General features: G+C 75.9%; 1 protein-coding gene across 1 annotated transcript in view; it reads left to right on the top strand.

The window, feature by feature from the left end:
• The window catches only part of CD19 (CD19 molecule), a 59,384-nt gene that overhangs the window by 15,848 nt on the left and 30,805 nt on the right, over positions 1 to 12,731 (top strand). Inside the window, exons 3-8 of the mRNA XM_089778806.1 lie at positions 1,417 to 1,659; positions 3,902 to 4,198; positions 5,900 to 5,992; positions 9,465 to 9,513; positions 9,612 to 9,663; positions 9,900 to 9,918. Of these exons, the coding sequence (XP_089634932.1) occupies positions 1,417 to 1,659; positions 3,902 to 4,198; positions 5,900 to 5,992; positions 9,465 to 9,513; positions 9,612 to 9,663; positions 9,900 to 9,918 (753 nt within the window). The remainder of the gene's footprint in view (positions 1 to 1,416; positions 1,660 to 3,901; positions 4,199 to 5,899; positions 5,993 to 9,464; positions 9,514 to 9,611; positions 9,664 to 9,899; positions 9,919 to 12,731) is intronic.

The following is a 12,731-nucleotide window of genomic DNA, read 5'->3' as shown; positions in this document are numbered from 1 at the left end:
CACTGGGCCCCTCTCCTCCATCCTGTGCCCCCCCCCCCACTGGAACCGGCCGGGCAGGTCACTGGGCCCCTCTCCTCCATCCTGTGTCCCCCCCACTGGAACCGGCCGGGCAGGTCACTGGGCCCCTCTCCTCCATCCTGTGCCCCCCCCCACTGGAACCGGCCAGGCAGGTCACTGGGCCCCTCTCCTCCATCCTGTGCCCCCCCCCACTGGAACCGGCCGGGCAGGTCACTGGGCCCCTCTCCTCCATCCTGTGCCCCCCCCCACTGGAACCGGCCGGGCAGGTCACTGGGCCCCTCTCCTCCATCCTGTGTCCCCCCCACTGGAACCGGCCAGGCAGGTCACTGGGCCCCTCTCCTCCATCCTGTGCCCCCCCCACTGGAACCGGCCGGGCAGGTCACTGGGCCCCTCTCCACCATCCTGTGCCCCCCCCACTGGAACCGGCCGGGCAGGTCACCGGGCCCCTCTCCTCCATCCTGTGTCCCCCCCCACTGGAACCGGCCGGGCAGGTCACTGGGCCCCTCTCCTACATCCTATGCCCCCCCCCCACTGGAACCGGCCGGGCAGGTCACTGGGCCCCTCTCCTCCATCCTGTGTCCCCCCCACTGGAACCGGCCGGGCAGGTCACTGGGCCCCTCTCCTCCATCCTGTGTCCCCCCCCACTGGAACCGGCCGGGCAGGTCACTGGGCCCCTCTCCTACATCCTGTGCCCCCCCCACTGGAACCGGCCGGGCAGGTCACTGGGCCCCTCTCCTCCATCCTGTGCCCCCCCCACTGGAACCGGCCGGGCAGGTCACTGGGCCCCTCTCCTCCATCCTGTGCCCCCCCCACTGGAACCGGCCGGGCAGGTCACCGGGCCCCTCTCCTCCATCCTGTGCCCCCCCCACTGGAACCGGCCGGGCAGGTCACCGGGCCCCTCTCCTACATCCTATGCCCCCCCCCCACTGGAACCGGCCGGGCAGGTCACTGGGCCCCTCTCCTCCATCCTGTGTCCCCCCCACTGGAGCCGGCCGGGCAGGTCACCGGGCCCCTCTCTGCACAGCCCATCAGAGCTGTCTACCTGCCAAGCTGGGGACAGCCGCTTTGTCCCAGCTCCATGAGCTCCCATATCCCCAGGAAGTTGTCCGGGTTCTTGAGGGCACACCAGGTCCCCACCAGCCACAAGCCCTCTCCTGCTCCCCCATTACAAGGCAGAGCACAGGGAAACTGAGGCACACACAGTGCTCATGCAAAACACCATGCCACCCAAAGCCCTGTTTGCTCCCTGGAGAGGGATGTGGGGGTCCCTTTGGGAGCAGAGCTCAGGAGGCCTGGGGGCTGATCTAGAGGGCAGGTAGCGGGGGCTGAATTGGGGGCTGACTGAGGCAGAGGCTGGGGTGGCCTAGGTGTGGTCTGAGCCCTCTCTCACCCCGCCAGGGGACCTGTACGTCTCTGCCACCCAGGGGCGCCAGGTGGAGCTGCCCTGTGTCGGGGCGGAGCCGCCTGGCGTGGAGTGGTTCTGGGATGCTGGCAACGGGACCCATCCCTTTGTCCTGCTGGGCGCCGGGCACCAGCGCAACGGCAGCAGCCTGCTCATCGAGAGCCTGGGCCCGGAGGATGCTGGGTGGTACCAGTGCCGGGCCGGGAACCAGAGCTGGGCCGTGCACCTGCGCCTGGGAGGTGAGCGCGCCAGGATGCCCCGCAAGGGTTCCTGCTTTTGCACTGTAGAACCTGAACGCCCCCGCCCTGAGACCCCGCCCCCGCCCTGAGACCCCCGCCGCCGTCCTGAGACCCCGCCCCCGCCCTGAGACCCTGCCCCTGCCCTGAGACCCCCGCCCTGAGACCCCGCCCCTGCCCTACCCCCATCCTGAGACCTCGCCCCTGCCCTGAGACCCCCGCCCTGAGACCCCGCCCCTGCCCTGAGATCCAGCCCCTACCCTCAGACCCCGCCCTGAGACCCCGCCCCTGCCCTGAGACCCCACCCCTGCCCTGAGACCCCGCCCTGAGACCCCGCCCCTGCCCTGAGATCCAGCCCCTACCCTCAGACCCCGCCCTGAGACCCGGCCCCTGCCCTGAGACCCTGCCCTTGCCCTGAGACCCCGCCCCCGTCCTGAGACACCCGCCCCTGCCCTGAGACCCCGCCCCCGCCCTGAGACACCCGCCCCCGCCATGAGACCCCGCCCCCGCCCTGAGACATCCGCCCCTGCCCTGAGACCCCGCCCCCGCCCTGAGACACCCGCCCCCGCCCTCAGACCCCGCCCCCGCCCTGAGACACCCGCCCCCGTCCTGAGACACCCCGCCCCTGCCCTGAGACACCTGCCCGTGCCCTGAGACCCCGCCCCTGCCCTGAGACCCCGGCGTGAGACCCTGCCCCTGCCCTGAGACCCCGCCCCTGCCCTGAGACCCCGCCCTGAGACCCCGCCCCTGCCCTGAGACCCCGCCCCTGCTCTCAGACCCCGCCCTGAGACCCCGCCCCTGCCCTGAGACCCCGCCCTGAGACCCTGCCCCTGCCCTGAGACCCCGCCCCCGTCCTGAGATCCTGCCCCTGCCCTGAGACCCTGCCCCTGCCCTGCCCCCACCCTGAGACCTCGCCCCTGCCCTGAGACCCCGCCCTGAGATCCTGGCCCTGCCCTGAGACCCCGCCCCCGTCCTGAGACCCCGCCCCTGTCCTGAGACCCCACCCCTGCCCTGAGATCCTGCCCCTGTCCTGAGACCCCGCCCCTGCCCTGAGATCCTGCCTCTGCCCTGCCCCCGCCCTGAGACCCTGCCCTGAGACCCTGCCCCCGCCCTGAGGTCCCTCCCCTGCCCCTGCCCCCGCCCTGAGACCCTGCCCTGAGACCCTGCCCCCGCCCTGAGGTCCCTCCCCTGCCCCTGCCCCCGCCCTGAGACCCTGCCCTGAGACCCTGCCCCCGCCCTGAGACCCTGCCCTGAGACCCTGCCCCCGCCCTGAGGTCCCGCCCCTGCCCCCGCCCTGAGACCCTACCCTGAGACCCCACCCCTGCCCTGCCCCCGCCCTGAGACTCCGCCCCTGCCCTGCCCCGAGGTCCCGCCCCTGCCCCTGCCCCGCCCTGAGACCCTGCCCCTGCCCTGAGGTCCCGCCCCTGCCCCCGCCCTGAGACCCCGCCCCCGCCCTGAGGTCCCGCCCCTGCCCTGCCCCCGCCCTGAGACCCTGCCCTGAGACCCTGCCCCTGCCCTGAGACCCTGCCCTGAGACCCTGCCCCCGCCCTGAGGTCCCGCCCCTGCCCCTGCCCCCGCCCTGAGACCCTGCCCTGAGACCCCGCCCCTGCCCTGCCCCTGCCCTGAGACTCCGCCCCTGCCCTGCCCCGAGGTCCCGCCCCTGCCCCTGCCCCGCCCTGAGACCCTGCCCCTGCCCTGCCCCCTCCCTGATACCCTGCCCCTGCCCTGAGGTCCCGCCCCTGCCCCCGCCCTGAGGTCCCGCCCCTGCCCTGCCCCCACCCTGAGACCCCGCCCCTGCCCTGCGACCCCGCCCCCGCCCTGAGGTCCCACCCCTGCCCTGCCCCCGCCCTGAGACTCTGCCCCTGCCCTGCCCCCGCCCCCGCCCTGAGGTCCTGCCCCTGCCCTGCCCCCGCCCTGAGACCCCGCCCCCGCCCCAGCCCCACCCTGGGATCCCCTTGTTCACTTGCTCATTTGAGCAGAGGGTGGGCCTGGGGGTCTGAGAGTGGGGGGGCTCAGAGCTGAGGCGGGGGCTGAGGCGCCAGAGAGAGGAGGTGGCCCCTAGCCACGGCGCTGGCCAGTGGGGGCTGTGGTGCCGGCGCACGGGGCCGTGCCTGGGAGCTGGGCAGAGCCAAGCCACCAGCTCCGTGCTGTGCACAGCTGGTGCCGCCAGGCTCTCTGGGCGTCCTGGCCCCGTTCCCTGCGAGCCCCGGCCCACTCCCAGCCCTGGCTCGCCCTGTCCCTGCAGGGGAGCCGGCGTTCCTGGTGCAGGAGGGGCACACAGCCATGCTGCCCTGCCACGGCTCCCTGCCGCACCCCGGGGCCCACAGCTCCCTCGCCTGGAAGCGGCTGGCCCCGGGGGGCTCGTGGCACCTGCTGCTGGAGGTGAGGGCGCAACACTGGGGAGAAAGCCTGTTCCAGCTCGTCCTGGGCGCCGGTGCGGCCCTGGTGCTGCCGGCTGTGACGCCCAGCCAGGCCGGAACTTACCGCTGCCTCTGCGGCAACCACAGCCACCTCGTGGAACTGGGAGTCACGGCCCGTGCAGGTAGGGGCAGTGAGCCCGGGGGCCACGCCTTGCACGGGGGGCAGTGAGCCCGGGGGCCACGCCTTGCACGGGGGACAGTCAGCCCGGGGGTCACGCCTTGCACGGGGGGCAGTGAGCCCGGGGGCCATGCCTTGCACGGGGGGCAGTGAGCCAGGGAGCCACGCCTTGCACGGGGGGCAGTGAGCCAGGGGGCCACGCCTTGCACGGGGGACAGTCAGCCCAGGGGCCACGCCTTGCACGGGGGGCAGTGAGCCAGGGGGCCACGCCTTGCACGGGGGACAGTGAGCCAGGGGGCCACGCCTTGCACGTGGGGCAGTGAGCCAGGGGGCCACGCCTTGCACGGGGGACAGTCAGCCCGGGGGCCACGCCTTGCACGGGGGGCAGTGAGCCAGGGGGCCACGCCTTGCACGGGGGGCAGTGAGCCAGGGGGCCACGCCTTGCACGGGGGACAGTCAGCCCGGGGGTCACGCCTTGCACGGGGGGCAGTGAGCCCGGGGGCCATGCCTTGCACGGGGGGCAGTGAGCCAGGGGGCCACGCCTTGCACGGGGGACAGTCAGCCCGGGGGTCACGCCTTGCACGGGGGGCAGTGAGCCCGGGGGCCATGCCTTGCACGGGGGGCAGTGAGCCAGGGAGCCACGCCTTGCACGGGGGGCAGTGAGCCAGGGGGCCACGCCTTGCATGGGGGACAGTCAGCCTGGGGGTCACGCCTCGCACGGGGGGCAGTGAGCCCGGGGGCCACGCCTCGCACGGGGGGCAGTGAGCCCGGGGGCCACGCCTTGCGCGGGGGACAGTCAGCCCGGGGGCCACGCCTCGCATGGGGGACAGTCAGCCCGGGGGCCACGCCTCGCACGGGGGACAGTGAGCCCGGGGGCCACGCCTTGCGCGGGGGGCAGTGAGCCAGGGGGCCACGCCTTGCACGGGGGACAGTCAGCCCGGGGGCCACGCCTCGCGCGGGGGGCAGTGAGCCCGGGGGCCCCGCCTTGCGCGGGGGGCAGAGTGACTGGAGAGTAGGCATTGGCAGGGGGATTCGGGCTGAGGCCGGGCCCATGTGGAGGAGAACTGGGGTGCAGGGGCAGGGGGATTCGGGGTGAGGCCGGGCCCATGTGGAGGAGAACTGGGGTGCAGGGGCATTGGCAGGGGGATTCGGGGTGAGGCCGGGCCCATGTGGAGGAGAACTGGGGTGCAGGGGCAGGGGGATTCGGGGTGAGGCCGGGCCCATGTGGAGGAGAAATGGGGTGCAGGGGCAGGGGGATTCGGGGTGAGGCCGGGCCCATGTGGAGGAGAAATGGGGTGCAGGGGCAGGGGGATTTGGGGTGAGGCCGGGCTTGTGCAGAGAACTGGGGTGCAGGGGCAGGGGGATTCGGGGTGAGGCCGGGCCCATGTGGAGGAGAATTGGGGTGCAGTGGCAGGGGGATTTGGGGTGAGGCCGGGCCCATGTGGAGGAGAACTGGGGTGCAGGGGCAGGGGGATTTGGGGTGAGGCCGGGCCCATGTGGAGGAGAAATGGGGTGCAGGGGATTCGGGGTGAGGCCGGGCCCATGTGGAGGAGAAATGGGGTGCAGGGGATTCGGGGTGACGCCAGGCTTGTGCAGAGAACTGGGGTGCAGGGGATTCGGGGTGAGGCCGGGCTTGTGCAGAGAACTGGGGTGCAGGGGTTTGGGGAGAGGCCAGGCCTGCCCCTGTGACGATGTCTCTGCTCAGAGGGGTGGCGGCCCTGGATCGTGGGGGCTGCAGCCGTGACATACGCTGCTGTTGGTGCGGCCTCCCTGTATGGATACTGCCGGATCCGCCAAGGTGAGTTGGGGACGAGTGCCCCTGCTCTCTGCCCCACATCCCAGCCTGCCTTGCAGCCCTCTGCCCCAGCCCTGGGCTTTGTGCTTTGGGAGCAGTGATGGCGCGTCGGGGTCCCCCGATCCCGCACCCCCGGAGCAGCCAGACCAGACTCCCCCAGCCAGTAGAACGGGGGTTCTTGCCCAGCACAGACGGGAGGAGGCTCCAGGAGTCGGGGCCAGGATGCCTCAGCCCCCTGGGGGTAGGGTAGGGGGTCCATCGCCCCCCCAGGCCCTCAGCTCTCAGCTTGGGCTGTTCCCTTCAGGTTTCCCAGCCAGCTACTGCCCCTGCCCCCGGCCCGGTGCCCATCTCCCCTCCCTCCCTTTGTCTCCCCGGGGCAGAGCCTTGTTACCTGCCCAGCTGGGCCTGGGCGTCTGGGCCAATGCGCATGTGGGTGGGTCCGTGGGGATCCCACAGCGCAGGGGACCCCGGTCACAGAGCAGACAGCCCCCCCGCTATGTCACGGGGCGGGGGGGAAGTGCAATGGGGCTCAGCCCCCCAGCTCCCAGCACGCCAGAGGGGGGGCCCCACGGTGGGGGGAGTGGCCATGCGGGCGCAGAGGGGAACAGGTCCTGGGTGCAGGTCCTGGAGGGGGACTGGCTTGGTAGGGGAGGGGCACAGGTGCTAGGGGGTCCTGGGGGCTCACTGAGGGCTGGGGGGGTCGCTGAGGACTGGGGGGACTGGCTGGGGGGAAGGGCACGGGTGCTGGGGAGTCCGGGGGGGGACTGGCTGGGGGGAAGGGCACGGGTGCTGGGGAGTCCGGGAGGGGACTGGCTGGGGGGGAGGGCAGGGCACGGGGGGGGTGCTGGGGGGGGGGAGATCCGGGGGGGGACTGGCTGGGGGGAGGGGTAAGGGTGCTGGAGGATCAGGGGGGACTGGCTGTGGGGTAGGGTCACGGGTGCTGGGGGATCCGGGGGGGGGACTGGCTGGGGGGAAGGGCACGGGTGCTGGGGGATCCAGGGGGGACTGGCTGGAGGGGAGGGCACGGGTGCTGGGGAGTCCGGGGGGGGGACTGGCTAGGGGGGAGGGTCACGGGTGCTGGGGGATCCAGGGGGGGACTGGCTGGGGGGAGGGGTAAGGGTGCTGGAGGATCCCGGGGGGGGACTGGCTGGGGGGAGGGTCACGGGTGCTGGGGGATCCAGGGGACGACTGGCTGGGGGGTAGGGTCACGGGTGCTGGGGGATCTGGGGGGGGACTGGCTGGGGGGAAGGGCACGGGTGCTGGGAAGTCTGGGGGGGACTGGCTGGGGGGAAGGGCACGGGTGCTGGGGAGTCTGGGGGGGACTGGCTGGGGGGAAGGGCACGGGTGCTGGGGAGTCTGGGGGGGACTGGCTGGGGGGAAGGGCACGGGTGCTGGGGAGTCCGGGGGGGGACTGGCTGGGGGGAGGGGTAAGGGTGCTGGAGGATCCGGGGGGACTGGCTGGGGGGAGGGTCACGGGTGCTGGGGGATCTGGGGGGGACTGGCTGGGTGGAAGGGCATGGGTGCTGGGGAGTCCGGGGGGGGACTGGCTGGGGGGAAGGGCACGGGTGCTGGGGAGTCTGGGGGGACTGGCTGGGGGAGGGTCACGGGTGCTGGGGGATCCGGGGGGGGACTGGCTGGGGGGAGGGTCACGGGTGCTGGGGAGTATGGGGGGGACTGGCTGGGGGGAAGGGCACGGGTGCTGGGGGGGCTGGGGAGGACGACTGGCTGGGGAGAAGGGCACGGGTGCTTGCGGGTCCGGGGGGGACGACTGGCTGGGGGGAAGGGCACGGGTGCTGGGGGGTCCGGGGGGGACGACTGGCTGGGGGGAGGGGCACGGGTGCTGGGGGGTCGGGGGGGGGCTGGCTGGGGGGAGGGGCACGGGTGCTGGGGTGTCGGGGGGGCTGGCTGGGGGAGGGGCACGGGTGCTGGGGTGTCGGGGGGGCTGGCTGGGGGGAGGGGCACGGGTGCTGGGGGGTCCGGGGGGGACGACTGGCTGGGGGGAGGGGCACGGGTGCTGGGGGGTCGGGGGGGCTGGCTGGGGGGAGGGGCACGGGTGCTGGGGGGGCTGGCTGGGGGGAGGGGCACGGGTGCTGGGGGGTCGGGGGGGCTGGCTGGGGGGAGGGGCACGGGTGCTGGGGGGTCGGGGGGGCTGGCTGGGGGGAGGGGCACGGGTGCTGGGGGGTCGGGGGGGACTGGCTGGGGGGAGGGGCACGGGTGCTGGGGGGTCAGGGGGGGACTGGCTGGGGGGAAGGGCACGGGTGCTGGGGGGTCGGGGGGGACTGGCTGGGGGGAAGGGCACGGGTGCTGGGGGGTCGGGGGGGACTGGCTGGGGGGAAGGGCACGGGTGCTGGGGGGTCGGGGGGGACTGGCTGGGGGGAGGGGCACGGGTGCTGGGGGGTCGGGGGGGACTGGCTGGGGGGAGGGGCACGGGTGCTGGGGGGTCGGGGGGGACTGGCTGGGGGGAGGGGCACGGGTGCTGGGGGGTCCGGGGGGGACTGGCTGGGGGGAGGGGCACGGGTGCTGGGGGGTCGGGGGGGGACTGGCTGGGGGGAGGGGCACGGGGGTCTGGGGGGGACTGGCTGGGGGGAAGGGCACGGGTGCTGGGGAGTCTGGGGGGGACTGGCTGGGGGGAAGGGCACGGGTGCTGGGGAGTCTGGGGGGGGACTGGCTGGGGGGAGGGGTAAGGGTGCTGGAGGATCCGGGGGGGACTGGCTGGGGGGAGGGGCACGGGTGCTGGGGAGTCCGGGGGGGACTGGCTGGGGGGAAGGGCACGGGTGCTGGGGAGTCTGGGGGGGACTGGCTGGGGGGAAGGGCACGGGTGCTGGGGGGTCCGGGGGGACTGGCTGGGGGGAGGGGCACGGGTGCTGGGGGTACGGGGGGGGACTGGCTGGGGGGAAGGGCACGGGTGCTGGGGAGTCTGGGGGGGACGACTGGCTGGGGGAAGTGCACGGGTCCTGGGGGGTCGGGGGGACTGGCTGGGGGAGGGGCACGGGTGCTGGGGGGTCGGGGGGGCTGGCTGGGGAGGGGCGGGTGCTGGGGTGTCGGGGGGCTGGCTGGGGGGAGGGGCACGGGTGCTGGGGGGTCGGGGGGACTGGCTGGGGGGAGGGGGCATGGGTGCTCGGGGGGTTGGGGGGGACTGGCTGGGGGGAGGGGCAAGGGTGCTGGGGGGTCTGGGGAGGACTGGCTGGGGGGAAGGGCACAGGTGCTGGGGGGTCGGGGGGGTGGCTGGGGGGAAGGGCACGGGTGCTCGGGGGTCAGGGGGACTGGCTGGGGAGGAGGCATGGGTGCTCGGGGGTCGGGGGGACTGGCTGGGGGGAAGGGCACGGGTGCTGGGGGGTCGGGGGGACTGGCTGGGGGGAGGGGCACGGGTGCTGGGGGTCGGGGGGACTGGCTGGGGGAGGGGCACGGGTGCTGGGGGGTCCGGGGGGACTGGCTCCCCTGGGCCCCCTCACTGCCCTATGCTGTCTGCTTCCAGCCCTGCAGAGCTGGAGGAGGAGGAGACGCCTGACGGACCCAGCGAGGAGGTGACCTGGAGTGGAAGGGGCTCAGGGGGGCAGGCCAGGGCGGGGCGGAGGGGCCAGTCTGTGGCTCTGATTTCCTGGGGTACTTGCCCCATTTGCAGGTTTTTCAGGGTGACTGGGAACGGGACTAACAGCCCTTACGGGAACGTCCTGGCGCCCCCGAGGCCCTGCAGGTGAGTGTCCCTTCTGCCCCACTGCCCCTTGACCCCCGCCTCGCCCCTGCCCCTACAGACACCCCCGACTGGACCCAGCCCCCCCGCACCTGCCCCCGCCGTCCCCGAGATCCCGGCCAGTGGCCCGCCCCCTCCGGCCCCGGACCCCTCCCTCGCGGGGGCCCCCGTGCTCCGCAAGGAAGGCGGAAGAGCAGGCGCTCCCTGGGCGCGGCGGAGTTTCTCCGGGACACCTCTGGCAAGCCGGACCCCGCAGTGCAGACGCAGCCGGGGCCAGGGCCACGGCACCGGATCAGTCCCAACACGGCCCCCCAAGCTCCCAGCCAGCCTGACCTCCTGACCCCCAAACCGGCCCGGGGGTGGGGTAGGGGAGCCACGGGGGCGCGTTTCTTCCTGACCCTGTGGGTGACAGGCCACGGTCCTGACGCATGCGGCTGGAGCACAGGCATTGTCGGAGGGCAGAGCTGGTCACCCGCGTCCCCTCCCCCGGCCCCCCGGCCTGCGTCCCCTCCCCCTCCCCCGGCCCCCCGGCCTGCGTCCCCTCCCCCTCCCTCGGACCCCGGCCTGCGTCCCCTCCCCCTCCCTCGGACCCCGGCCCGTGTCCCCTCCCCTGGCCCCCCGGCCTGCGTCCCCTCCCCCTCCTTCGGACCCCGGCCTGCGTCCCCTCCCCCTCCCTCGGACCCCAGCCCGCGTCCCCTCCCCCCCCTCGGACCCCAGCCCGCGTCCCCTCCCCCTCCCTCGGACCCCGGCCCGTGTCCCCTCCCCCGGCCGCCCGGCCTGCGTCCCCTCCCCCCTCCCCACAGCCCGCGTCCTCCCCCTCCCTCGGACCCCAGCCCGCGTCCCCTCCCCCTCCCTCGGACCCCGGCCCGTGTCCCCTCCCCCTCCCTCCGGACCCAGCCCGCGTCCCCTCCCCCTCCCTCGGACCCCGGCCCGTGTCCCCTCCCCCGGCCCCCCGGCCTGCGTCCCCTCCCCCTCCCTCGGACCCCGGCCCGTGTCCCCTCCCCCGGCCCCCCGGCCTGCGTCCCCTCCCCCTCCCCCGGCCCCCCGGCCTGCGTACCCTCCCCCTCCCTCGGACCCCGGCCCGTGTCCCCTCCCCTGGCCCCCCGGCCTGCGTCCCCTCCCCCTCCTTCGGACCCCGGCCTGCGTCCCCTCCCCCTCCCTCGGACCCCAGCCCGCGTCCCCTCCCCCTCCCTCGGACCCCAGCCCGCGTCCCCTCCCCCTCCCTCGGACCCCGGCCCGTGTCCCCTCCCCCGGCCCCCCGGCCTGCGTCCCCTCCCCCTCCCTCGGACCCCGGCCCGTGTCCCCTCCCCCGGCCGCCCGGCCTGCGTCCCCTCCCCCTCCCTCGGACCCCAGCCCGCGTCCCCTCCCCCTCCCTCGGACCCCGGCCCGTGTCCCCTCCCCCGGCCGCCCGGCCTGCGTCCCCTCCCCCTCCCTCGGGCCCCGGCCCGTGTCCCCTCCCCCGGCCGCCCGGCCTGCGTCCCCTCCCCCTCCCTCGGACCCCGGCCCGCGTCCCCTCCCCCTCCCCCTCCCTCGGACCCCGGCCCGTGTCCCCTCCCCCGGCCGCCCGGCCTGCGTCCCTTCCCCCTCCCTCGGACCCCGGCCCGTGTCCCCTCCCCCGGCCCTCCGGCCTGCGTCCCCTCCCCTCCTTAGGACCCCGGCCCGTGTCCCCTCCCCCGGCCGCCGGGCCGCTGTCCCCTCCCCCTCCCTCGGACCCCAGCCCGCGTCCCCTCCCCCTCCCCCGGCCCTCCGGCCTGCGTCCCCTCCCCTCCTTCGGACCCCGGCCCGTGTCCCCTCCCCCGGCCGCCCGGCCTGCGTCCCTTCCCCTCCCTCGGACCCCGGCCCATGTCCCCTCCCCCGGCCCCCCGGCCTGCGTCCCCTCCCCCTCCCTCGGACCCCGGCCCGTGTCCCCTCCCCCGGCCGCCCGGCCTGCGTCCCCTCCCCCTCCCTCGGGCCCCGGCCCGTGTCCCCTCCCCCGGCCGCCCGGCCTGCGTCCCCTCCCCTCCCTCGGGCCCCGGCCCGTGTCCCCTCCGGCCGCCCGGCCTGCGTCCCCTCCCCCTCCCTCGGACCCCGGCCCGCGTCCCCTCCCCCTCCCCCCCTCGGACCCCGGCCCGTGTCCCCTCCCCCGGCCGCCCGGCCTGCATCCCCTCCCCCTCCCTCGGACCCCGGCCCATGTCCCCTCCCCCGGCCCCCCGGCCTGCGTCCCCTCCCCTCCTTCGGACCCCGGCCCGTGTCCCCTCCCCCGGCCGCCCGGCCTGCGTCCCTTCCCCCTCCCTCAGACCCCGGCCCATGTCCCCTCCCCCGGCCCCCCGGCCTGCGTCCCCTCCCCTCCTTCGGACCCCGGCCCGTGTCCCCTCCCCCGGCCGTCCGGCCTGCGTCCCCTCCCCCTCCCTCAGACCCCGGCCCGTGTCCCCTCCCCCGGCCACCCGGCCTGCGTCCCCTCCCCTCCCTCGGACCCCGGCCCGTGTCCCCTCCCCCGGCCGCCCGGCCTGCATCCCCTCCCCCTCCCTCGGACCCCGGCCCATGTCCCCTCCCCCGGCCGCCCGGCCTGCGTCCCTTCCCCCTCCCTCGGACCCCGGCCCATGTCCCCTCCCCCGGCCCCCCGGCCTGCGTCCCCTCCCCTCCTTCGGACCCCGGCCCGTGTCCCCTCCCCCGGCCGCCCGGCCTGCGTCCCTTCCCCCTCCCTCAGACCCCGGCCCATGTCCCCTCCCCCAGCCCCCCGGCCTGCGTCCCCTCCCCCTCCCTCGGACCCCGGCCCGTGTCCCCTCCCCCGGCCGCCCGGCCTGCGTCCCCTCCCCCTCCCTCGGGCCCCGGCCCGTGTCCCCTCCCCCGGCCGCCTGGCCTGCGTCCCCCTCCCCCCTCCCTCCAGACCCCGGCCCGTGTCCCCTCCCCCGGCCGCCCGGCCTGCGTCCCCTCCCCCTCCCTCGGACCCCGGCCCGCGTCCCCTCCCCTCCCCCTCCCTCGGACCCCGGCCCGTGTCCCCTCCCCCGGCCGCCCGGCCTGCATCCCCTCCCCCTCCCTCGGACCCCGGCCCATGTCCCCTCCCCGGCCGCC

Source organism: Pelodiscus sinensis, chromosome 5 (genome assembly GCF_052426305.1).
Source record: "Pelodiscus sinensis isolate ZL-2025 chromosome 5, ASM5242630v1, whole genome shotgun sequence".
NCBI classification, from domain to species: domain Eukaryota; kingdom Metazoa; phylum Chordata; order Testudines; family Trionychidae; genus Pelodiscus; species Pelodiscus sinensis.
This window is presented reverse-complemented; position numbering and strand designations above follow the sequence as displayed.